Source organism: Bombina bombina, chromosome 1, assembly GCF_027579735.1.
Source record: "Bombina bombina isolate aBomBom1 chromosome 1, aBomBom1.pri, whole genome shotgun sequence".
In the NCBI taxonomy this organism is placed as follows: Eukaryota; Metazoa; Chordata; class Amphibia; order Anura; family Bombinatoridae; genus Bombina; species Bombina bombina.
Window position 1 is genome coordinate 491,302,996 of NC_069499.1, and position 27,642 is coordinate 491,330,637.

Consider the following 27,642-nt stretch of genomic DNA (forward strand, 5'->3'; position numbering starts at 1 on the left):
CCCTACAAGCTCCCTAATTAACCCCTGCACTGCTGGGCATAATACACGTGTGGTGCGCAGCGGCATTTAGCGGCCTTCTAATTACCAAAAAGCAATGCCAAAGCCATATATGTCTGCTATTTCTGAACAAAGGGGATCCCAGAGAAAAATTTACAACCATTTATGCCATAATTGCACAAGCTGTTTGTAAATAATTTCAGTGAGAAACCGAAAGTTTGTGAAAAAGTGAACGATTTTTTGTATTTGATGGCATTTGGCGGTGAAATGGTGGCATGAAATATACCAAAATTGGCCTAGATCAATACTTTGGGATGTCTTCTAAAAAAAAATATATACATGTCAATGGATATTCAGGTATTCCTGAAAGATATCAGTGTCCCAATGTAACTAGCGCTAATCTTGAATAAAATGGTTTGGAAATAGCAAAGTGCTACTTGTATTTATGGCCCTATAGCTTGCAAAAAAAGCAAAGAACATGTAAACATTGGTTATTTCTAAACTCAGGACAAAATTTAGAAAATATTTAGCATGGGTGTTTTTTGGTGGTTGTAGATGTGTAACAGATTTTGGGGGTCAAAGTTAGAAAAAGTGTGTTTTTTCCATTTTTTTCTCATATTTTATAATTTTTTTTACAATAAATTATAAGATATGATGAAAATAATGGTATCTTTGGAAAGTCCATTTAATGGCGAGAAAAACGGTATATAATATGTGTGGGTACAGTAAATGAGCAAGAGGAAAATTACAGCTAAACACAAACACCGCAAAAATGTAAAAATAGCCTTGGTCCCAAACGGACAGAAAATGGAAAAGTGCTGTGGTCATTAAGGGGTTAAAAAACCAGGGCGGGCCGTGGACCGGACACACCGTTGGAGAAAGTAATTTATCAGGTAAACATAAATTCTGTTTTCTCCAACATAGGTGTGTCCGGTCCACGGTGTCATCCTTACTTGTGGGAACCAATACCAAAGCTTTAGGACACGGATGATGGGAGGGAGCAAATCAGGTCACCTAGATGGAAGGCACCACGGCTTGCAAAACCTTTCTCCCAAAAATAGCCTCAGAAGAAGCAAAAGTATCAAATTTGTAAAATTTGGTAAAAGTGTGCAGTGAAGACCAAGTCGCTGCCTTACATATCTGATCAACAGAAGCCTCGTTCTTGAAGGCCCATGTGGAAGCCACAGCCCTAGTGGAATGAGCTGTGATTCTTTCAGGAGGCTGCCGTCCGGCAGTCTCATAAGCCAATCTGATGATGCTTTTAAGCCAAAAAGAGAGAGAGGTAGAAGTTGCTTTTTGACCTCTCCTTTTACCAGAATAAACAACAAACAAGGAAGATATTTGTCTGAAATCCTTTGTAGCCTCTAAATAGAACTTTAGAGCACGAACTACATCCAAATTGTGCAACAAACGTTCCTTCTTTGAAACTGGATTCGGACACAAAGAAGGCACAACTATCTCCTGGTTAATATTTTTGTTAGAAACAACTTTCGGAAGAAAAACAGAATTTATGTTTACCTGATAAATTACTTTCTCCAACGGTGTGTCCGGTCCACGGCGTCATCCTTACTTGTGGGATATTCTCTTCCCCAACAGGAAATGGCAAAGAGCCCAGCAAAGCTGGTCACATGATCCCTCCTAGGCTCCGCCTACCCCAGTCATTCGACCGACGTTAAGGAGGAATATTTGCATAGGAGAAACCATATGATACCGTGGTGACTGTAGTTAAAGAAAATAAATTATCAGACCTGATTAAAAAACCAGGGCGGGCCGTGGACCGGACACACCGTTGGAGAAAGTAATTTATCAGGTAAACATAAATTCTGTTTTCTCCAACATAGGTGTGTCCGGTCCACGGCGTCATCCTTACTTGTGGGAACCAATACCAAAGCTTTAGGACACGGATGATGGGAGGGAGCAAATCAGGTCACCTAGATGGAAGGCACCACGGCTTGCAAAACCTTTCTCCCAAAAATAGCCTCAGAAGAAGCAAAAGTATCAAACTTGTAAAATTTGGTAAAAGTGTGCAGTGAAGACCAAGTCGCTGCCCTACATATCTGATCAACAGAAGCCTCGTTCTTGAAGGCCCATGTGGAAGCCACAGCCCTAGTGGAATGAGCTGTGATTCTTTCGGGAGGCTGCCGTCCGGCAGTCTCGTAAGCCAATCTGATGATGCTTTTAATCCAAAAAGAGAGAGAGGTAGAAGTTGCTTTTTGACCTCTCCTTTTACCGGAATAAACAACAAACAAGGAAGATGTTTGTCTAAAATCCTTTGTAGCATCTAAATAGAATTTTAGAGCGCGAACAACATCCAAATTGTGCAACAAACGTTCCTTCTTCGAAACTGGTTTCGGACACAGAGAAGGTACGATAATCTCCTGGTTAATGTTTTTGTTAGAAACAACTTTTGGAAGAAAACCAGGTTTAGTACGTAAAACCACCTTATCTGCATGGAACACCAGATAAGGAGGAGAACACTGCAGAGCAGATAATTCTGAAACTCTTCTAGCAGAAGAAATTGCAACCAAAAACAAAACTTTCCAAGATAATAACTTAATATCAACGGAATGTAAGGGTTCAAACGGAACCCCCTGAAGAACTGAAAGAACTAAGTTGAGACTCCAAGGAGGAGTCAAAGGTTTGTAAACAGGCTTGATTCTAACCAGAGCCTGAACAAAGGCTTGAACATCTGGCACAGCTGCCAGCTTTTTGTGAAGTAACACAGACAAGGCAGAAATCTGTCCCTTCAGGGAACTTGCAGATAATCCTTTTTCCAATCCTTCTTGAAGGAAGGATAGAATCTTAGGAATCTTAACCTTGTCCCAAGGGAATCCTTTAGATTCACACCAACAGATATATTTTTTCCAAATTTTGTGGTAAATCTTTCTAGTTACAGGCTTTCTGGCCTGAACAAGAGTATCGATAACAGAATCTGAGAACCCTCGCTTCGATAAGATCAAGCGTTCAATCTCCAAGCAGTCAGCTGGAGTGAGACCAGATTCGGATGTTCGAACGGACCTTGAACAAGAAGGTCTCGTCTCAAAGGTAGCTTCCATGGTGGAGCCGATGACATATTCACCAGATCTGCATACCAAGTCCTGCGTGGCCACGCAGGAGCTATCAAGATCACCGACGCCCTTTCCTGATTGATCCTGGCTACCAGCCTGGGGATGAGAGGAAACGGCGGGAATACATAAGCTAGTTTGAAGGTCCAAGGTGCTACTAGTGCATCCACTAGAGCCGCCTTGGGATCCCTGGATCTGGACCCGTAGCAAGGAACTTTGAAGTTCTGACGAGAGGCCATCAGATCCATGTCTGGAATGCCCCACAGTTGAGTGACTTGGGCAAAGATTTCCGGATGGAGTTCCCACTCCCCCGGATGCAATGTCTGACGACTCAGAAAATCCGCTTCCCAATTTTCCACTCCTGGGATGTGGATAGCAGACAGGTGGCAGGAGTGAGACTCCGCCCATAGAATGATTTTGGTCACTTCTTCCATCGCCAGGGAACTCCTTGTTCCCCCCTGATGGTTGATGTACGCAACAGTTGTCATGTTGTCTGATTGAAACCGTATGAACTTGGCCCTCGCTAGCTGAGGCCAAGCCTTGAGAGCATTGAATATCACTCTCAGTTCCAGAATATTTATCGGTAGAAGAGATTCTTCCCGAGACCAAAGACCCTGAGCTTTCAGGGATCCCCAGACCGCGCCCCAGCCCATCAGACTGGCGTCGGTCGTGACAATGACCCACTCTGGTCTGCGGAAGGTCATCCCTTGTGACAGGTTGTCCAGGGACAGCCACCAACGGAGTGAGTCTCTGGTCCTCTGATTTACTTGTATCCTCGGAGACAAGTTTGTATAGTCCCCATTCCACTGACTGAGCATGCACAGTTGTAATGGTCTTAGATGAATGCGCGCAAAAGGAACTATGTCCATCGCCGCTACCATCAAACCTATCACTTCCATGCACTGCGCTATGGAAGGAAGAGGAACGGAATGAAGTATCCGACAAGAGTCTAGAAGTTTTGTTTTTCTGGCCTCTGTCAGAAAAATCCTCATTTCTAAGGAGTCTATTATTGTTCCCAAGAAGGGAACCCTTGTTGACGGAGATAGAGAACTCTTTTCCACGTTCACTTTCCATCCATGAGATCTGAGAAAGGCCAGGACGATGTCCGTGTGAGCCTTTGCTTGAGGAAGGGACGACGCTTGAATCAGAATGTCGTCCAAGTAAGGTACTACAGCAATGCCCCTTGGTCTTAGCACAGCTAGAAGGGACCCTAGTACCTTTGTGAAAATCCTTGGAGCAGTGGCTAATCCGAAAGGAAGCGCCACGAACTGGTAATGCTTGTCCAGGAATGCGAACCTTAGGAACCGATGATGTTCCTTGTGGATAGGAATATGTAGATACGCATCCTTTAAATCCACCGTGGTCATGAATTGACCTTCCTGGATGGAAGGAAGAATTGTTCGAATGGTTTCCATTTTGAACGATGGAACCTTGAGAAACTTGTTTAAGATCTTGAGATCTAAGATTGGTCTGAACGTTCCCTCTTTTTTGGGAACTATGAACAGATTGGAGTAGAACCCCATCCCTTGTTCTCCTAATGGAACAGGATGAATCACTCCCATTTTTAACAGGTCTTCTACACAATGTAAGAATGCCTGTCTCTTTATATGGTCTGAAGACAATTGAGACCTGTGGAACCTCCCCCTTGGGGGAAGCCCCTTGAATTCCAGAAGATAACCTTGGGAGACTATTTCTAGCGCCCAAGGATCCAGAACATCTCTTGCCCAAGCCTGAGCGAAGAGAGAGAGTCTGCCCCCCACCAGATCCGGTCCCGGATCGGGGGCCAGCATTTCATGCTGTCTTGGTAGCAGTGGCAGGTTTCTTGGCCTGCTTTCCCTTGTTCCAGCCTTGCATTGGTCTCCAAGCTGGCTTGGCTTGAGAAGTATTACCCTCTTGCTTAGAGGACGTAGCACTTTGGGCTGGTCCGTTTCTACGAAAGGGACGAAAATTAGGTTTATTTTTGGCCTTGAAAGGCCGATCCTGAGGAAGGGCGTGGCCCTTACCCCCAGTGATATCAGAGATAATCTCTTTCAAGTCAGGGCCAAACAGCGTTTTCCCCTTGAAAGGAATGTTAAGTAGCTTGTTCTTGGAAGACGCATCAGCTGACCAAGATTTCAACCAAAGCGCTCTGCGCGCCACAATAGCAAACCCAGAATTCTTAGCCGCTAACCTAGCCAATTGCAAAGTGGCGTCTAGGGTGAAAGAATTAGCCAATTTGAGAGCATTGATTCTGTCCATAATCTCCTCATAAGGAGGAGAATCACTATCGACCGCCTTTACCAGCTCATCGAACCAGAAACACGCGGCTGTAGCGACAGGGACAATGCATGAAATTGGTTGTAGAAGGTAACCCTGCTGAACAAACATCTTTTTAAGCAAACCTTCTAATTTTTTATCCATAGGATCTTTGAAAGCACAACTATCTTCTATGGGTATAGTGGTGCGTTTGTTTAAAGTGGAAACCGCTCCCTCGACCTTGGGGACTGTCTGCCATAAGTCCTTTCTGGGGTCGACCATAGGAAACAATTTTTTAAATATGGGGGGAGGGACGAAAGGAATACCGGGCCTTTCCCATTCTTTATTTACAATGTCCGCCACCCGCTTGGGTATAGGAAAAGCTTCTGGGAGCCCCGGGACCTCTAGGAACTTGTCCATTTTACATAGTTTCTCTGGGATGACCAACTTGTCACAATCATCCAGAGTGGATAATACCTCCTTAAGCAGAATGCGGAGATGTTCCAACTTAAATTTAAACGTAATCACATCAGGTTCAGCTTGTTGAGAAATGTTCCCTGAATCAGTAATTTCTCCCTCAGACAAAACCTCCCTGGCCCCATCAGACTGGTTTAGGGGCCCTTCAAAACCATTATTATCAGCGTCGTCATGCTCTTCAGTATCTAAAACAGAGCAGTCGCGCTTACGCTGATAAGTGTGCATTTTGGCTAAAATGTTTTTGACTGAATTATCCATTACAGCCGTTAATTGTTGCATAGTAAGGAGTATTGGCGCGCTAGATGTACTAGGGGCCTCCTGAGTGGGCAAGACTCGTGTAGACGAAGGAGGGAATGATGCAGTACCATGCTTACTACCCTCACTTGAGGAATCATCTTGGGCATCATTGTCATTGTCACATAAATCACATTTATTTAAATGAGAAGGAACTCTGGCTTCCCCACATTCAGAACACAGTCTATCTGGTAGTTCAGACATGTTAAACAGGCATAAACTTGATAACAAAGTACAAAAAACGTTTTAAAATAAAACCGTTACTGTCACTTTAAATTTTAAACTGAACACACTTTATTACTGCAATTGCGAAAAAATATGAAGGAATTGTTCAAAATTCACCAAAATTTCACCACAGTGTCTTAAAGCCTTAAAAGTATTGCACACCAAATTTGGAAGCTTTAACCCTTAAAATAACGGAACCGGAGCCATTTTTAACTTTAACCCCTTTACAGTCCCTGGTATCTGCTTTGCTGAGACCCAACCAAGCCCAAAGGGGAATACGATACCAAATGACGCCTTCAGAAAGTCTTTTCTATGTATCAGAGCTCCTCACACATGCGACTGCATGTCATGCCTCTCAAAAACAAGTGCGCAACACCGGCGCGAAAAACATAATTTATGCTTACCTGATAAATTCCTTTCTTCTGTTGTGTGATCAGTCCACGGGTCATCATTACTTCTGGGATATTATCTGCTCCCCTACAGGAAGTGCAAGAGGATTCACCCAGCAGAGTTGCTATATAGCTCCTCCCCTCTACGTCACCTCCAGTCATTCGACCAAAGACCAACGAGAAAGGAGAAGCCAAGGGTGTAGTGGTGACTGGAGTATAATTTAAAAAATATTTACCTGCCTTAAAAAACAGGGCGGGCCGTGGACTGATCACACAACAGAAGAAAGGAATTTATCAGGTAAGCATAAATTATGTTTTCTTCTGTTATGTGTGATCAGTCCACGGGTCATCATTACTTCTGGGATACCAATACCAAAGCAAAAGTACACGGATGACGGGAGGGATAGGCAGGCTCATTATACAGAAGGAACCACTGCCTGAAGAACCTTTCTCCCAAAAATAGCCTCCGAAGAAGCAAAAGTGTCAAATTTGTAAAATTTGGAAAAAGTATGAAGCGAAGACCAAGTTGCAGCCTTGCAAATCTGTTCAACAGAGGCCTCATTCTTAAAGGCCCAAGTGGAAGCCACAGCTCTAGTAGAATGAGCTGTAATTCTTTCAGGAGGCTGCTGTCCAGCAGTCTCATAGGCTAAACGTATTATGCTACGAAGCCAAAAAGAGAGAGAGGTAGCAGAAGCTTTTTGACCTCTCCTCTGTCCAGAATAAACGACAAACAGGGAAGAAGTTTGGCGAAAATCTTTAGTTGCCTGCAAATAGAACTTGAGGGCACGAACTACATCCAGATTGTGTAGAAGACGTTCCTTCTTTGAAGAAGGATTTGGACACAAGGATGGAACAACAATCTCTTGATTGATATTCCTGTTAGAGACAACCTTAGGCAAGAACCCAGGTTTAGTACGCAGAACTACCTTGTCTGAGTGAAAGATCAGATAAGGAGAATCACAATGTAGGGCTGATAACTCAGAGACTCTTCGAGCCGAGGAAATAGCCATTAAAAATAGAACTTTCCAAGATAACAATTTTATATCAATGGAATGAAGGGGTTCAAACGGAACACCCTGTAAAACGTTAAGAACTAAGTTTAAACTCCATGGCGGAGCAACAGTTTTAAACACAGGCTTGATCCTAGCTAAAGCCTGACAAAAGGCCTGGATGTCTGAATTTTCTGACAGACGCCTGTGGAACAAGATGGACAGAGCTGAGATCTGTCCCTTTAATGAGCTAGCCGATAAACCCTTTTCTAAACCTTCTTGTAGAAAAGACAATATCCTAGGAATCCTAACCTTACTCCAGGAGTAATCTTTGGATTCACACCAGTATAGGTATTTACGCCATATTTTATGGTAAATCTTTCTGGTAACAGGCTTCCTAGCCTGTATCAGGGTATCAATAACCGACTCAGAAAACCCACGTTTTGATAAAATCAAGCGTTCAATTTCCAAGCAGTCAGCTTCAGAGAAGTTAGACTTTGATGTTTGAATGGACCCTGAATCAGAAGGTCCTGTCTTAGAGGTAGAGACCAAGGCGGACAGGATGACATGTCCACTAGATCTGCATACCAAGTCCTGCGCGGCCATGCAGGCGCTATTAGAATCACTGATGCTCTCTCCTGTTTGATTTTGGCAATCAATCGAGGAAGCAGCGGGAAGGGTGGAAACACATAAGCCATCCTGAAGTTCCAAGGTGCTGTCAAAGCATCTATCAGAACCGCTCCCGGATCCCTGGATCTGGATCCGTAGCGAGGAAGTTTGGCGTTCTGGCGAGACGCCATGAGATCTATCTCTGGTTTGCCCCAACGTTGAAGTATTTGGGCAAAGACCTCCGGATGAAGTTCCCACTCCCCCGGATGAAGAGTCTGGCGACTCAAGAAATCCGCCTCCCAGTTCTCCACTCCCGGGATGTGGATTGCTGACAGGTGGCAAGAGTGAGACTCTGCCCAGCGAATTATCTTTGATACTTCTATCATTGCTAGGGAGCTTCTTGTCCCTCCCTGATGGTTGATGTAAGCTACAGTCGTGATGTTGTCCGACTGAAACCTGATGAACCCCCGAGTCTTTAACTGGGGCCAAGCTAGAAGGGCATTGAGAACTGCTCTCAATTCCAGAATGTTTATTGGCAGGAGACTTTCCTCCTGACTCCATTGTCCCTGAGCCTTCAGAGAATTCCAGACAGCGCCCCAACCTAGAAGGCTGGCGTCTGTAGTTACAATTGTCCAGTCCGGCCTGCTGAACGGCATCCCCCTGGACAGATGTGGCCGAGAAAGCCACCATAGAAGAGAGTTTCTGGTCTCTTGATCCAGATTCAGAGTGGGGGACAAATCTGAGTAATCCCCATTCCACTGACTCAGCATGCACAATTGCAGCGGTCTGAGATGTAGGCGTGCAAAGGGTACTATGTCCATTGCTGCTACCATTAAGCCGATCACCTCCATGCATTGAGCTACTGACGGGAGTTGAATGGAATGAAGGACACGGCATGCATTTAGAAGCTTTGTTAATCTGTCCTCTGTCAGATAAATCTTCATTTCTACAGAATCTATAAGAGTCCCCAAGAATGGAACTCTTGTGAGAGGAAAGAGAGAACTCTTCTTTTCGTTCACTTTCCATCCATGCGACCTTAGAAATGCCAGAACTAACTCTGTATGAGACTTGGCAGTTTGAAAGCTTGAAGCTTGTATCAGAATGTCGTCTAGGTACGGAGCTACCGAAATTCCTCGCGGTCTCAGAACCGCTAGAAGGGCACCCAGAACCTTTGTGAAGATTCTTGGAGCCGTAGCCAACCCGAATGGAAGGGCTACAAACTGGTAATGCCTGTCTAAGAAGGCAAACCTTAGATACCGGTAATGATCTTTGTGAATCGGTATGTGAAGATAAGCATCCTTTAAATCCACTGTGGTCATGTACTGACCCTTTTGGATCATCGGTAAGATTGTCCGAATAGTTTCCATTTTGAACGATGGAACTCTTAGGAATTTGTTTAGGATCTTCAAATCCAAGATTGGCCTGAAAGTTCCCTCTTTTTTGGGAACCACAAACAGGTTTGAGTAAAACCCTTGTCCTTGTTCCGACCGCGGAACCGGATGGATCACTCCCATTAATAATAGATCTTGTACACAGCGTAGAAACGCGTCTTTCTTTATTTGGTTTGTTGACAACCTTGACAGATGAAATCTCCCTCTTGGGGGAGATAATTTGAAGTCTAGAAGGTATCCCTGAGATATGATCTCTAGCGCCCAGGGATCCTGGACATCTCTTGCCCAAGCCTGGGCGAAGAGAGAGAGTCTGCCCCCCACTAGATCCGGTTCCGGATCGGGGGCCCTCGGTTCATGCTGTCTTAGGGGCAGCAGCAGGTTTTCTGGCCTGCTTGCCCTTATTCCAGGACTGGTTAGGTTTCCAGCCTTGTCTGTAACGAGCAACAGCTCCTTCCTGTTTTGGTGTAGTGGAAGTTGATGCTGCACCTGCTTTGAAATTCCGAAAGGGACGAAAATTAGACTGTCTAGCCTTAGCTTTGGCTTTGTCTTGAGGTAGAGCGTGGCCCTTACCTCCTGTAATGTCAGCGATAATTTCTTTCAAACCGGGCCCAAATAAAGTTTGCCCCTTGAAAGGTATATTAAGTAATTTGGACTTAGAAGTTACATCAGCCGACCAGGATTTTAGCCACAGCGCCCTACGTGCCTGAATGGCGAATCCTGAATTCTTAGCCGTAAGTTTGGTTAAATGTACTACGGCCTCCGAAATGAATGAATTAGCTAGTTTAAGGACTCTAAGCCTGTCCGTAATGTCGTCCAGCGTAGCGGAACTAAGGTTCTCTTCCAGAGACTCAATCCAAAATGCTGCCGCAGCCGTAATCGGCGCGATGCATGCAAGGGGTTGCAATATAAAACCTTGTTGAACAAACATTTTCTTAAGGTAACCCTCTAATTTTTTATCCATAGGATCTGAAAAAGCACAGCTATCCTCCACCGGGATAGTGGTGCGCTTAGCTAAAGTAGAAACTGCTCCCTCCACCTTAGGGACCGTTTGCCATAAGTCCCGTGTGGTGGCGTCTATTGGAAACATCTTTCTAAATATTGGAGGGGGTGAGAACGGCACACCGGGTCTATCCCACTCCTTAGTAACAATTTCAGTTAATCTCTTAGGTATAGGAAAAACGTCAGTACTCGCCGGTACCGCAAAGTATTTATCCAACCTACACATTTTCTCTGGTATTGCAACAGTGTTACAATCGTTAAGAGCCGCTAAGACCTCCCCTAGTAATACACGGAGGTTTTCCAATTTAAATTTAAAATTTGAAATATCTGAATCCAATCTGCTTGGATCAGAACCGTCACCTACAGAATGAAGCTCTCCGTCCTCATGCTCTGCAAGCTGTGACGCAGTATCAGACATGGCCCTAGAATTATCAGCGCACTCTGTTCTCACCCCAGAGTGATCACGCTTGCCTCTTAGTTCTGGTAACTTAGCCAAAACTTCAGTCATAACAGTAGCCATATCTTGTAATGTTATCTGTAATGGCTGCCCAGATGTATTAGGCGCCATTATATCACGCACCTCCCGGGCGGGAGACGCAGGTACTGACACGTGAGGCGAGTTAGACGGCATAACTCTCCCCTCGCTATTTGGTGAAATTTGTTCAATTTGTACAGATTGGCTTTTATTTAAAGTAGCATCAATACAGTTAGTACATAAATTTCTATTGGGCTCCACCTTGGCATTGGAACAAATGACACAGGTATCTTCCTCTGAATCAGACATGTTTGACACACTAGCAATAAACATGCAACTTGGTTACAATCTTATTTAACAAAAACGTACTGTGCCTCAAAGAAGCACTAAACGATTAAATGACAGTTGAAATAATGAACTGAAAAACAGTTATAGCATCACTCTTTAAAAACAACACAACTTGTTAGCAAAGGTTTGTTCCCATTAGTAAAGTAACACTAATTAAATTTTAAACATAAAAATCACAGAGCAACGTTTTAAAACACAGTCACTACATAAGTCTCACAGCTCTGCTGAGAGAATCTACCTCCCTTCAAAGAAGTTTGAAGACCCCTGAGTTCTGTTAGAGATGAACCGGATCATGCAGAAAATACAAGAGTAACTGACTGGAAATTTTTGATGCGTAGCAAAGAGCGCCAAAAACGGCCCCTCCCCCTCACACACAGCAGTGAGAGAGAAACTAAACTGTCATAATCAAAACAAGCAAACTGCCAAGTGGAAAAAATAATGCCCAAATATTTATTCACTCAGTACCTCAGAAATGCAAACGATTCTACATTCCAGCAAAAACGTTTAACATGAATTAAATACCTATTAAAAGGTTTAATGTACTTTTACAGAGTAATTCCGGTGAAATACCATCCCCAGAATACTGAAGTGTAGAGTATACATACATGTCATTATAACGGTATGGCAGGATTTTCTCATCAATTCCATTCAGAAAATAAAAACTGCTACATACCTCAATGCAGATTCAACTGCCCGCTGTCCCCTGATCTGAAGCTTTTACCTCCCTCAGATGGCCGAGAAACAGCAATATGATCTTAACTACTCCGGTTAAAATCATAAGAAAAACTCTGGTAGATTCTTCTTCAAACTCTGCCAGAGAAGTAATAACACGCTCCGGTGCTATTGTAAAATAACAAACTTTTGATTGAAGTTATAAAAACTAAGTATAATCACCATAGTCCTCTCACACCTCCTATCTAGTCTTTGGGTGCAAGAGAATGACTGGAGGTGACGTAGAGGGGAGGAGCTATATAGCAACTCTGCTGGGTGAATCCTCTTGCACTTCCTGTAGGGGAGCAGATAATATCCCAGAAGTAATGATGACCCGTGGACTGATCACACATAACAGAAGAAATGAGGCTCTGCCTATGATTTGGGAAAGCCCCTAAAGAGAAAGGTGTCTAAAAAAGTGCCTGCCGATATAATCTTATCAAAATACCCAGATTAAATGATTCCTCAAGGCTAAATATGTGTTAATAATGAATCGATTTAGCCCAGAAAAAGTCTACAGTCTTAATAAGCCCTTGTGAAGCCCTTATTTACAATCTTAATAAACATGGCTTACCGGATCCCATAGGGAAAATGACAGCTTCCAGCATTACATCGTCTTGTTAGAATGTGTCATACCTCAAGCAGCAAGAGACTGCTCACTGTTCCCCCAACTGAAGTTAATTCCTCTCAACAGTCCTGTGTGGAACAGCCATGGATTTTAGTAACGGTTGCTAAAATCATTTTCCTCATACAAACAGAAATCTTCATCTCTTTTCTGTTTCTGAGTAAATAGTACATACCAGCACTATTTTAAAATAACAAACTCTTGATTGAATAATAAAAACTACAGTTAAACACTAAAAAACTCTAAGCCATCTCCGTGGAGATGTTGCCTGTACAACGGCAAAGAGAATGACTGGGGTAGGCGGAGCCTAGGAGGGATCATGTGACCAGCTTTGCTGGGCTCTTTGCCATTTCCTGTTGGGGAAGAGAATATCCCACAAGTAAGGATGACGCCGTGGACCGGACACACCTATGTTGGAGAAACCAGGTTTAGTACGCAAAACCACCTTATCTGCATGGAACACCAGATAAGGAGGAGAACACTGCAGAGCAGATAACTCTGAAACTCTTCTAGCAGAAGAAATTGCAACCAAAAACAAAACTTTCCAAGATAATAACTTAATATCTACGGAATGTAAGGGTTCAAACGGAACCCCTTGAAGAACTGAAAGAACTAAATTGAGACTCCAAGGAGGAGTCAAAGGTTTGTAAACAGGCTTGATTCTAACCAGAGCCTGAACAAAAGCCTGAACATCTGGCACAGCCGCCAGCTTCTTGTGAAGTAAAACAGATAAGGCAGAAATCTGTCCCTTCAAAGAACTTGCAGATAATCCTTTCTCCAAACCCTCTTGTAGAAAGGATAGAATCTTAGGAATTTTTACCCTGTTCCATGGGAATCCTTTCGATTCGCACCAACAGATATATTTTTTCCATACTTTATGGTAAATTTTTCTAGTTACAGGCTTTCTAGCCTGAATAAGAGTATCAATGACAGAATCTGAGAACCCACGCTTTGATAAAATCAAGCGTTCAATCTCCAAGCAGTCAGTTGGAGTGATGCCAGATTCGGATGTTCGAACGGACCTTGAACAAGAAGGTCCCGTCTCAAAGGTAGCTTCCATGGTGGAGCCGATGACATATTCACCAGGTCTGCATACCAAGTTCTGCGTGGCCACGCAGGAACTATCAAGATCACCGAAGCCCTCTCCTGATTGATCCTGGCTACCAGCCTGGGAATGAGAGGAAACGGTGGGAACACATAAGCTAGGTTGAAGGTCCAGGGCGCTACTAGTGCATCTACTAGAGTCGCCTTGGGATCCCTGGATCTGGACCCGTAGCAAGGAACCTTGAAGTTCTGACGAGACGCCATCAGATCCATGTCTGGAATGCCCCATAATTGAGTTATTTGGGCAAAGATTTCCGGATGGAGTTCCCACTCCCCCGGATGAAATGTCTGACGACTCAGAAAATCCGCTTCCCAATTTTCCACTCCTGGGATGTGGATTGCAGACAAGTGGCAGGAGTGAAGCTCCGCCCATTGAATTACTTTGGTCACTTCTTCCATCGCCAGGGAACTCCTTGTTCCCCCCTGATGGTTGATATATGCAACAGTTGTCATGTTGTCTGATTGAAACCTTATGAATTTGGCCTTTGCTAGTTGAGGCCAAGCCTTGAGAGCATTGAATATCGCTCTCAGTTCCAGAATGTTTATCGGGAGAAGAGATTCTTCCCGAGACCATAGACCCTGAGCTTTCAGGTGTTTCCAGACCGCGCCCCAACCCACCAGGCTGGCGTCGGTCGTTACAATGACCCACTCTGGTCTTCTGAAGCTCATCCCTTGGGACAGGTTGTCCAGGGTCAGCCACCAACGGAGTGAATCTCTGGTCCTCTGATCTACTTGGATCGTCGGGGACAAATCTGTATAATCCCCATTCCACTGTCTGAGCATGCACAGTTGTAATGGTCTTAGATGAATTCGCGCAAAAGGAACTATGTCCATTGCCGCAACCATCAAACCTATTACTTCCATGCACTGCGCTATGGAAGGAAGAAGAACAGAAAGAAGTACTTGACAAGAGCTTAGAAGTTTTGATTTTTTTGGCTTCTGTCAGAAAAATCTTCATTTCCAAGGAGTCTATTATTGTTCCCAAGAAGGGAACTCTTGTTGACGGGAATAGGGAACTTTTTTCTACGTTCACTTTCCACCCGTGAGATCTGAGAAAGGCTAGGACAATGTCCGTATGAGCCTTTGCTTGTGGCAGAGACGACGCTTGAATCAGTATGTCGTCCAAGTAGGGTACTACTGCAATGCCCCTTGGCCTTAGCACCGCTAGAAGGGACCCTAGTACCTTTGTGAAAATTCTTGGAGCAGTGGCTAGTCCGAATGGGAATGCCACAAACTGGTAATGCTTGTCCAGAAAGGTGAATCTTAGGAACCGATGATGTTCCTTGTGGATAGGAATATGTAGATACGCATCCTTTAAATCCACCGTGGTCATGAATTGACCTTCCTGGATGGTAGGAAGAATTGTCCGAATGGTTTCCATCTTGAACGATGGGACCTTGAGAAATTTGTTTAGGATCTTGAGATCCAAAATTGGCCTGAATGTTCCCTCTTTTTTGGGAACTATGAACAGATTGGAGTAAAACCCCATCCCTTGTTCTCCTAATGGAACAGGATGAATCACTCCCATTTTTAACAGGTCTTCTACACAATGTAAGAATGCCTGTCTTTTTATTTGGTCTGAAGACAATTGAGACCTGTGGAACCTTCCCCTTTGGGGTAGTTCCTTGAATTCCAGGAGATAACCTTGAGAAACTATTTCTAGCGCCCAAGGATCCTGAACATCTCTTGCCCAAGCCTGAGCGAAGAGAGAGAGTCTGCCCCCACCAGATCCGGTCCCGGATCGGGGGCCAGCATCTCATGCTGTCTTGGTAGCGGTAGCGGGCTTCTTGGCCTGCTTACCTTTGTTCCAGCCTTGCATCGGTCTCCAGGCTGGCTTGGTTTGAGAAGAATTACCCTCTTGCTTAGAGGATGTAGAATTTGAGGCTGGTCCGTTTCTGCGAAAGGGACGAAAATTTGTTTTATTTTTAGCCTTAAAAGACCTATCCTGAGGAAGGGCGTGGCCCTTTCCCCCAGTGATGTCTGAAATAATCTCTTTCAAGTCAGGGCCAAACAGCGTTTTCCCCTTGAAAGGGATGTTAAGCAATCTGTTCTTGGAGGACACATCCGCTGACCAAGACTTCAGCCAAAGCGCTCTGCGCGCCACAATAGCAAAACCTGAATTTTTCGCCGCTAATCTAGCTAACTGCAAAGTGGCGTCTAAGGTAAAAGAGTTAGCCAACTTAAGTGCTTGAACTCTGTCCATAACCTCCTCATAAGAAGATGCTTGATTGAGCGACTTTTCTAGTTCCTCGAACCAGAAACACGCTGCTGTAGTGACAGGAACAATGCATGAAATTGGTTGTAGAAGGTAACCTTGCTGAACAAACATCTTTTTAAGCAAACCCTCTAATTTTTTATCCATAGGATCTTTGAAAGCACAACTATCTTCTATAGGGATAGTGGTGCGTTTGTTTAGAGTAGAAACCGCCCCCTCGACCTTGGGGACTGTCTGCCATAAGTCCTTCCTGGGGTCGACCATAGGAAATAATTTCTTAAATATAGGGGGAGGGACAAAAAGGTATGCCGGGCCTTTCCCATTCTTTATTTACAATGTCCGCCACCCGCTTGGGTATAGGAAAAGCTTCGGGGGGCACCGGGACCTCTAGGAACCTGTCCATCTTACATAATTTCTCTGGAATGACCAAATTGTCACAATCATCCAGAGTAGATAACACCTCCTTAAGCAGAGCGCGGAGATGTTCCAATTTAAATTTAAATGTAATAACATCAGGTTCAGCTTGTTGAGAAATTTTTCCTGAATCTGAAATTTCTCCCTCAGACAAAACCTCCCTAGCCCCTTCAGACTGGTGTAAGGGCATGTCAGAACCATTATCATCAGCGTCCTCATGCTCTTCAGTATCTAAAACAGAGCAGTCGCGCTTTCGCTGATAAGTGGGCATTTTGGCTAAAATGTTTTTAATAGAATTATCCATTACAGCCGTTAATTGTTGCATAGTAAGGAGGATTGGCGCACTAGATGCACTAGGGGCCTCCTGAGTGGGCAAGACTGGTGTAGACATAGAAGGAGATGATGCAGTACCATGCTTACTCCCCTCACTTAAGGAATCATTTTGGGCAACATTATTATCAGTGGCATCATTGTCCCTACTTTGTTTGTCACATTCATCACATATATTTAAATGGATAGGAACCTTGGCTTCCGAACATACAGAACATCGTCTATCTGATAGTTCAGACATGTTAATAGGCATAAACTTGATAACAAAGCCCAAAAAACGTTTTAAAATAAAACCGTTACTGTCTCTTTAAATTTTAAACTGAACACACTTTTTTACTGAATATACGCAAAAGTATGAAGGAAATGTTCAAAATTCACCAAAATTTCACCACAGTGTCTTAAAGCCTTAAAAGTATTGCACACCAAATTTGAAAGCTTTAACTCTTAAAATAACGGAACCGGAGCAGTTTTTACATTTAACCCCTATACAGTCCCTGGTATCTGCTTTGCTGAGACCCAACCAAGCCCAGAGGGGAATACGATACCAAATGACGCCTTCAATAAGCTTTTTCAGTGGATCTGAGCTCCTCACACATGCATCTGCATGCCTTGCTTCTCAAAAACAACTGCGCATTAGTGGCGCGAAAATGAGGCTCTGCCTATGACTAGAAAAGGCCCCCAGTGAAAAAGGTGTCCAATACAGTGCCTGCCGTTTTTTTAACAAAATTGCCAAGATTAAAATAACTCTCCAAAGTTATAAACCATTAAATATGCTTATATAGTAATCGTTTTGGCCCAGAAAAATGTCTACCAGTCTTTAAAGCCCTTGTGAAGCCCTTTTATTCTTATATTGAAAATTAAGAAAATGGCTTACCGGATCCCATAGGGAAAATGACAGCTTCCAGCATTACCAAGTCTTGTTAGAAATGTGTCATACCTCAAGCAGCCAAAGTCTGCTCACTGTTTCCCCCAACTGAAGTTAATTCCTCTCAACAGTCCTGTGTGGAAACAGCCATCGATTTTAGTAACGGTTGCTAAAATCATTTTCCTCTTACAAACAGAAATCTTCATCTCTTTTCTGTTTCAGAGTAAATAGTACATACCAGCACTATTTTAAAATAACAAACTCTTGATAGAAGAATAAAAACTACATTTAAACACCAAAAAACTCTGAGCCATCTCCGTGGAGATGTTGCCTGTGCAACGGCAAAGAGAATGACTGGGGAAGGCGGAGCCTAGGAGGGATCATGTGACCAGCTTTGCTGGGCTCTTTGCCATTTCCTGTTGGGGAAGAGAATATCCCACAAGTAAGGATGACGCCGTGGACCGGACACACCTATGTTGGAGAAAACTACTTTCATATATTTTGTTGCTGTACTGTGAAGCTGCCAGCTTTGCTAAAGTGAAAAAGAGAGTTCTGTTCTTCCCCTCTAATTGCAGTGGAATGTGCCACTGTCACTTCCTGAATCCTTCCAGAGCAGGAGAGAGGCACAGAGAGCAGTGTTTCACCCACATCTTATTAAAGTAAGATTTTACTGATAGGGATTCTGTTAGTGAAAATGATAATTTAATGAATGTGGTTTAGTGTTTGTTTACTCTTTTACAGCAGGGTCGTTTTTGTATTTTGTTTACTCAAACTTTACACCCACTAAGTTAGCAGCTTGCCTCTGCACTTCACACTAAATTATAGACTAATTTTCTGAACTCTCTGTAGCTCTGCTGTTTTATTACTTTAAAATGCAGTGCCCCCCCCCCCTTGTGTTTGTGTCTCTCTCTATATATATCTAGCCATCTCTCTCCTTATGTGTTGTTCTCCCCCATGGTCTCTTTCTCTCTCTGTCTCTCTTCCTCCCTCTCTGACTCTCATCCCTTATGTAATGAAAGAATCTATAAGCATAATTTGCAGCATTAAAGTAAAAAGTATGTTTTAAACATATTTTAATGGGCATGGATTTCTAGATCTCATAATCAGAGCAAGCATTGTGTTATCTGGCAAGAGTTTCTGTTACAATCCTTTTAGACTAAAATCAGATGTTTACTAAGTTGACCAGTTTTCCAAGACACCATTTAAAGGGACATGAAACCCATATGAAACCCATATGCAAATTTAAATAACTTTCCAATTTACATCTAATATCTAATTTTCTTCATTATTTTGATGTCCTTTGTTGAAAATCATATCTAAATATGCTCAGTAGCTGCTGATTGGTGGCTGCACATAGATACCTCATGTGATTGGCTCACCCATGTGCATTGCTATTTCTTCAACAAAGGATATCTAAAGAATGAAGGCGTATCCTGCCACTGCCTCACCAGCCTCTGATGTCACTGCACGTCACTGATACACACACACAACAAAGAATGAATGAGATAAGGAACCAAGTCCCTTAGCTCACCCTATAGCGCTACTATGTAGTTATATTTAAAGTGCCCTGTATATAGTGGGTACCTCTATACAAAAGTATAGCTGTAAAATATACTGCAGCCAATTCCTGGAAGGCAGAGGGGTCCCTTACCACCTCAAAGATTTAGACACAAATAAAAGGAATAGGAAGGCGCAGAACTCCTCTATGTTCTTTGCTGGACTCCTCACAGTGTCTTGTGATTTGTGCTGAACCTACAACTCATTTGTTGAGGATTATAAATGTGAGTTTAACTTATTATATGCTTTTATATGTGGTAAATAAACCGTTTTACACTATGTGCATAACCGGGGAATTGAGAGTTTCTACTCACGAAAGGAGCACGAGAAGCAAGGGTGTGTATCACAGGTTCACGACTGCAGATGGAACTGTAAGCTTCATACTGAGAGACCTACGATCCATCCATACTACGGGAGGTGCCGAGTCCAACAGTGATATCGCTACACTCTTACCTCATAGGATTGAGGTTGCTGGAAGTAAGTACACATCCAAAAGGGGGAAAGATTGATGAAGATTGTTTTCCAGTATTTTATTTATCAATTTTTGGGACTGTGCCTCTTACTACATAATAATATATTTATGTTCTTAATTTGCTTGTACTATATACATTGACATTCATCTGCCACTAATACATTACTTCATTCCCTTTTATCATTAATTTTTATTCATTGATGTATTGTTGATTATATCACCTTCTATTCTGGTGGTAATTAGCTGTGGATTTCTGCGCCTTCCTATTCCTTGTATTATATATATATATATATATATATATATATATATATATATATATATATATATATATATATATATATATATATATATATATATATATATATATATATATAAATAAAAAACTTTACTGCCCTTGGACAGAGAGAGTATGGCATCTATTACAGTAGCGAGCTATTGCTCTGCTGAGCTCCGCCTCCATACCTGGAATTAGTGCGAATATGGGTATTCAATACTCTCCACAGTTCCAGGCAGAGTTAGGGAGTCTCTGCCCTATCCTAAGTGCTACCCACATAAAAAAAAAAAATTAGGTTCTACCTTTTTGTTGGGATCCAATAATGGTCCCTTATTTCTCAATGGCCTTCTATATGCTTCAGAATGTGAAGGGTTCAAAAGTAACCCTAACTTTTAGTTGGAAGGCATATCATGATGTACAGTACAATGTGAACACTATTTAATGGGACTGTTAACATTGTTTGCAACATGGGGGGGGGGTGCATAGCGCCTCCCATTGTATGTAACTGTGCATTTATGTATTAGTCTCTCACATTGCAAGTTGTGTTTGTTCTGTTTTTTTCTTTATGCATGTACTGCTTGGTGAACCTTAATACAAATTATTTATTTAAAAAAAAAAAAGTAAATTAGAAAATTGTTTAAAATTGCATGCCCTATCTGAAACATGAAAGTTAAAATTTTGACTAGACTGTCCATTTAAATCAAATAATTGTATTATGTAAAATTTTAAAACTTAATAAAAAGAATAAAACAATAATAACAGCTCACAATCTGCATTACATAGAAGCAGCTCCTTACTATTGGTTATGTTGACCAGCCCAGTAAGAAGCTTTTTTTTATATAGTTGCCAAAGTTCATGCCCCAGGAATCCTACCTGTGACCTCTGCCCGTGTCAATTTAACCATTTGTCCCTGCCTCACTCATATCTCCTTGAATACTAAAAATGACAAACTCCCAACTTAAAGGGACAGTCAAAAATGTAATGGTTTAGCTAAAACGTTTCGATTTACCTCTATTATCAAATTTGCTTTATTATTTTGGTATTCTTTGTTGAAGAGTAAATCTAGGTCAGTTCATAAGGGCTCAAAAGTGTGCACATAATTTTAACCCTCAATGACAGCAGTGTATTGCAACATTATTTGCTGCTCAGTTAGAAATTGTTGCAAACACTTCTGCCAGAGGGTAGTAAAGTCACGTGCATGTTCCTTAGCCCCTATGAGCCCACCTAGATTTAACCTTCAACAAAGAGTACCAAGAGAACAAAGCTAATTTGATAATAGTAGTAAAATGGAAAGTTATTTCAAATTACATGTTGTATCTGATCAATCCACTAAAACTGAAGCCCCCCCCCCCATGCAACCCCTCAATTCAACAAACCAATCTTAAAAATCAAGAAACCCCCTACACAAACCCATGCAATGCAACTGTTACCCAACCCATAGGGATACTTCAACAACTTACAGCTACCCAGTACTTCAACAACTAAGCTGGATTACATTTCTCCAGAGGAAAGGCATTGTCCCTTCTTCACAATTATTAACAATCTAGAACTCAAATCTCAGATTTACCAGCTCATGTTGTGGTTTTACTTAACACTTTTTAAACTTAAGTGGTTTTCCACAAAGCAAACGGGTGGAAAACAAAGATCAAATGGGTAACAATAATGATAATAATATTTATTATAAATAATCATTTTGCACTTTTGACTAATAGATGCACACACATTTTTCAAGTCATTTCTGCCATTCAAACCTACTCACCTTTGCCACTGGTAGCAACTCAGATTTCCATGACAAATCATTTAACTGCAAACTGAAGGGGAAAATGAAAATTATATTTATATTTGCAATGCTATATTAACAATTAATGTTTGAAATAAAATGTAAGAGGGATTTAGTAATTTGAGATTATTTTTTTTTATCCTATATCAAACATAAATTAGCTCCACTCTTGAGATTAAGGAATAGGGACCTACGAAACCACTATAGTAACTGTGACTCAGTGTCACTGTGTAACATACTGGTTGCAAAACAAACAAACATAGAAATTGCATGATTTTTTTTAACGTTCTTTATAATGCAAACCTGCATGGACACATTTTTTACCCTAACCCATGCGTGAATACCAAGCTACTGATAACATCACTGGACATAAATGCAGAAACAAGACTGAGGTGCAGAAATCTGCGTGTTAAGGTGCCATCAATATAAAGCGCTTTGCTGGATATGGACTTTGTTTCTGTCCATGTTCTTGTATAAAGGGATAGAAAGGTCAAAATTGAAAGTGCATTGGGTTTAAATAGAATTATTTTTGCAATATACTTCCCTTAGCAAAACACTTCTAGTATAAAGGTATTACTGTGTTTAAGTGGCATATGCACATATGCTGTGGGGGCCCGTGTACCAGTATTCAAATGCTGCACCTTCACAGAGAGTGAGCAGTGGCTTGCGTGACACAAATTAATTATTCACAGGCACACACGCCACTGCTGACTCTCTGTGAAGTTGCAGCATTTGAATACTGGAGTTTTCCCCACTTCCTTGTACCTCCCAGTCTATTGTATAGCCAAGAAATAGGAGAAACAGAAAGTAGGAAAGACAAGTAGGGTAAAAGAGGTGCAAACTAGAACTGCTGCCAACTAGAAGAAAAAGAAAAATATCGGACAGGCTAATACCCAAGCTGTAGATTGTGCGAAAAATAGGTGGAACAAAAAAAACGAAAGGCAGGCACCTATTTACCGGAAACAACAGCCTCAAAAACCTTCTCGCCAAAGGCTGCCTCGGCAGAGACAAACAAACCAATATGATAAAATTTAGTAAAAGTGTGTAATGACGACAAAGTTGCTGCCTTGTAAATCTAATCTACTGAATACCCAAGCTTGAAGGACAAAGATGTAGACACTTAACAAGACGAATGAGCTTTAATACATAAAGGAAGAGACTATCCCGCTATGAACCAAACATTTTAGCCAAGAAGCTAAGGAAACAGCTAAGGAAACCCTTCTGACCCTTGCGATAACCTGAAAAATTAACAAACTCAATTCTTTACAATTTCTTGGATTGTAACATAATGTAGGCACTACAATTTCCTGGTTAATATTCTCTGAAGAAACCACTTTAGGCAAAGAGCTATAATGGGTACATAACACTGCTTTATCCTTATGGAAAACAAGATACAATGCTTTGCAGGAAAGAACTGACAGATGTGATGGCCAACAGAAATATGACTTTCCAGGACAACTGAATGTCCAATTCCTGCATAGGTTCAAACAGGGAAGATTGTAATAAAAACTCTCAAAAACAGATTGAGATTCCAAGAAGAAGCAAACATTATGATTGGCCTGATTCTTACAAAAGCTTGAATATCTGTAAGTCTTGCAATTTTCCTATAAAATAACACAGAAAGAGCAGAAATGTGACCCTTCAAGGTACTGACCAACAAACCCTCATCTAAATTTTGGATATAAACAGACTAAGAACTGCGCTAAGCCTAAAGTTACACTTTTAGCCAATCCTAGACCACTTCCCTCAAAGTGGGTACAGACAAAATAAGATTATAATGTATATAGAGGATGGCGCTAATAGCCAGGTGTAACAGACACACTGATTCAGGACTTATAGTCAAAACAATTTATATGAAAATTAGATTTAAAAATAAAATGTGTCATACATTTGTAACTATTTGATAACAGTTTGTTTAATAATATTAATCAGTATTTAAAAAGGGATGTCTCCCTTACATATATAAAAAATGTAAATCAAAAGGAAAAAATGTTTCAAATATACCACCTTAAAGGGACATAATACTCATATGCTAAATCACTTGAAACTGATGCAGTATAACTGTAAAAAGCTGACAGGAAATATCACCTGAGCATCTCTATGTAAAAAAGGAAGATATTTTACCTCACAATCTCCTCAGCTCAGTAGAGTAACTTTTTACACAGAAATTAAACTCAGCAGTTGCCCAGCTGCAGGTAAAAAAAAATAAAAAATGAAGAAATAAACAGCAGCCAATCAGCATCAACAGTGCTGAGGTCATGAACTCTTTTACTGTGATCTCATGAGATTTCACTTAACTCTCATGAGATTTCATAGTAAACTTCCTTAAACTGAATATGGAGATGAGTGTTCCCAAAGCTCACTCCCTTAGTGTGTAAAAAAGTTGTGTGTAAAAAGTTATACTCAGCTGCTCCCAGCTGCAGGTAAAAAAATTTAAAAAAAATGAAGAAATGAACAGCAGCCAATCAGCATCAGCAGTGCTGAGGTCATGAACTCTTACTGTGATCTCATGAGATTTGACTTAACTCTCATGAGATTTCATAGTAAGCTTCCTTTACCTGATTGGTGAAATAATATGAGAGTGCACGATGCTAGTCCCTTCAGATGTCCCAGGACAAACACACTAAAATGCTGCTTAGAAATCCTTTACAATGGGAGGTGGCTACTGAGGAACTTTTGAGGTAAAATATCTTTCTTTTTTACATAGAGATGTTCAGGTGATATTTTCTAATCAGCTTTTTACAGCTATGCTGCATCACTTTCAAGTGTTTAAACATTTGGGTATTATGGCCCTTTAAAAAAGCCGAAAAAATAAGATTAAAAATATATCAATAAAATGAAATACAAAATAGATGATATAATGCTGAGATGTCCTTAGATGTTATGTCCCAAAGGTTAAAGTTCTAGAATAACTCTTCTATTTATCTCCAAAGTATGTAAATTATTTTTGTAGCGTTATATGTTGTTGCCACTTTGTAACAAATCTCAGCAGAACATACAATATATCATATAAACTTGACAATAGTTCATCATATAGATATACTTCCTTATAGATTCATGCAATATAATGCAGCTTATGATAGAGACTGCTCGAAAAGTCAGACTGCTTACTGGTACCTAGTATCCCGCGCGTGTTTTTTACGCTAAGAGCGGGCCCTTCACCATAATTATCTGATCGAATCTGCTGGCTCCATAACCGACCGGAAGACGTTATACTGGTGAAAGAGGGGCGAGTGAAATTGCTCATATTATTTCCAGGAGGCAAGTGTCTGTTCCACATTCAGTCCGGAATTCAACTTTACAGAGCAGCTTTGAATAAGGTATTATGCACAGCATGAACTTTTAAACGGAAGCCTTTTTTAACCCATATGAAAAACTCACATAATCAGGACATATATTGTCTATTCTGCAATTGATTACTAGTGTGATGTTTTGATGATCAACCTGCAGAGCAGTCTCTATCATAAGCTGCATTATATTGCATGAATCTATAAGGAAGTATATCTATATGATGAACTATTGGCAAGTTTATATGATATATTGTATGTTCTGCTGAGATTTGTTACAAAGAGGCAACAACATATAACGCTACAAAAATCATTTACATACTTTGGAGATAAATAGAGGAGTTATTCTAGAACTTTAACCTTTGGGACATAACATCGAAGGACATCTCAGCATTATATCATCTATTTTGTATTTCATTTTATTGATATATTTTTAATCTTATTTTTTCGGCTTTTTTAAGGTGGTATATTTGAAACATTTTTTCCTTTGATTTACATTTTTTATATATGTAAGGGAGACATCCCTTTTTAAATACTGATTAATATTATTAAACAAACTTATCAAATAGTTACAAATGCATGATGTATGACATTTTATTTTTAAATCTAATTTTCATATAAATTGTTTTGACTAAACGTCCTGAATCAGTGTGTCTGTTACACCTGGCTATTAGCGCCATCCTCTATATACATTAAAACCCATATATAAGCCATCCTGCAGAAATTCAGAAATTTAAGCAATTGAAGAATTCTAAAGGGGTGCCACTCAAAACTCCTTTCCACACATCAGGAAAGATACATTTTTGGTACTGTGTGAAAAATTCTCCTAGTAACTGGATTATGAGCCTAAATCAGAGTATCAACCACATAGTCTGAAAAAACCCTCTGAGAATGGATTAAGCATTCAATCTCCAAGCAGTCATATTGAGAGACAAAATATTTTGCTAAAAGAAGGGACCTTGAGATAACAAATCTGGTTGTTGAGGTAGACGCCACGGCAGAACACTGGACATTTAAATCAGATCAGCATACCAATCCCTGCATGGCATTGCAAGAGCTATTAGAATGGCTGAAGTGTGTTTCGGTTTGATCTGAGCAATTACCCTTGAAAGAAGCACAATTGGTAGAAAGACAAACTAGTTGAAATGGCCAGGAAACTGATAATGCATCTATCAGTTCCGCTTGAGGGTCTCTGGGCCTCGTTCCATACTTGTAGAGCTTGTGACTCAGACGAGGTGCCAATAAGTCTCTCTGGGAGACCCCAACCTTGTACCAACTGGTCGAAAATATCCTGATTGAGGGACCATTCCATAGAATAAAGAACTTGACTTAAGTAATCCACTTTGCAATTATTGACTGACATAACAAATAAATAACAAATAAATAACAAATAAACAAAACTTAGATGAGAAGAGGCCAAGCCTGAAATGCTCTGACGGTCGCACAAAGTTCTAATTCATTGATGGTAACTTTGCCTCTTGAGAAAACCAAACTTTCCTGAGAAGAAAATACATTCCCTGAGAAACAGGATTGTTTGAAGTCCACCAAAAAATGGACGGCGTTAGCCAATGGATCTAGCCGATTTAACTGAGATAGATTGGTGTAATCCCCATCCCACTGCCTAAAAATGCAGAGCTAAAAAGGACATATGTGGAATGGTATTTGGTGCTGCAACGATCAGACCCATTACCTCCATACACTGAGCAAGAGGTACAGACTGAAGATTTTGACAAGCTGACTGACGTTTGAGTCTGCATTGATCTGTCAAGTACAGCCACAAGGTAACAAAATCATACCCAAAAAGGAAAATCTTGTTTGAGTATTCAGAAACTCTGACAGGGAACCAGCCTAACCCTTCTTAAAGAGGCTGTGACAGTAAATGTTCAAGCACACATAAAGCAACCCAAATGCACTGAAATCATCTGAGTATTTATACACTCCCCTGTGTTACCTGTAAGCTTTCCTATGATATACATATTATTATGTACCTACTGATAGCCTGTGGGCTGTGTGAGTGACAGAAGGTACTTACTCAGAAAGACACCCACTCCACTGTACTTACCCAGCTGCTACGCTTGTATACAGTAGAGAGCTCATCCAGCACTGTACAAAACAGTAGAGGATATACTAAAGGAATACATCTACATGTCCAAACAGGAGGAGGATGAAGGACCTGTCCCAGTGACACCTGTGGCAGGCTTGTGACAACATCTCTTGTAGGAGAATTACAGTGCACAGCCAAGTACTCTCCTATGCCCCTCTCTTCAAAGTTTAACCTTAAAGGGACATGAAACCCCAAATTTTTCTTTCATGATTCAGATAGAGAATAAAATTTTAAACAACTTTTCAATTTACTTCTATTATTTAATTTGCTTCGTTCTCTTGTTATCCGTTGCTGAAAGGTTTATCTAGGTAAGGTCAGGAGCAGCAAAGTGGCTGCATATATATACATATTGTCATTGGCTCATCCATGTGTTCAGTTAGAAACCAGTAAGTAGTGCATTGGTGCTCCTTC

The 27,642-nt window shown here is 41.3% G+C and overlaps 1 protein-coding gene across 1 annotated transcript in view; it reads right to left on the reverse strand.

Moving 5' to 3' along the window:
- PGAP1 (post-GPI attachment to proteins inositol deacylase 1) overlaps nt 1–27,642 on the reverse strand; it is a 703,705-nt gene that overhangs the window by 478,959 nt on the left and 197,104 nt on the right. Inside the window, exon 13 of the mRNA XM_053698557.1 lies at nt 21,820–21,871. Within this exon, the coding sequence (XP_053554532.1) occupies nt 21,820–21,871 (52 nt within the window). The remainder of the gene's footprint in view (nt 1–21,819; nt 21,872–27,642) is intronic.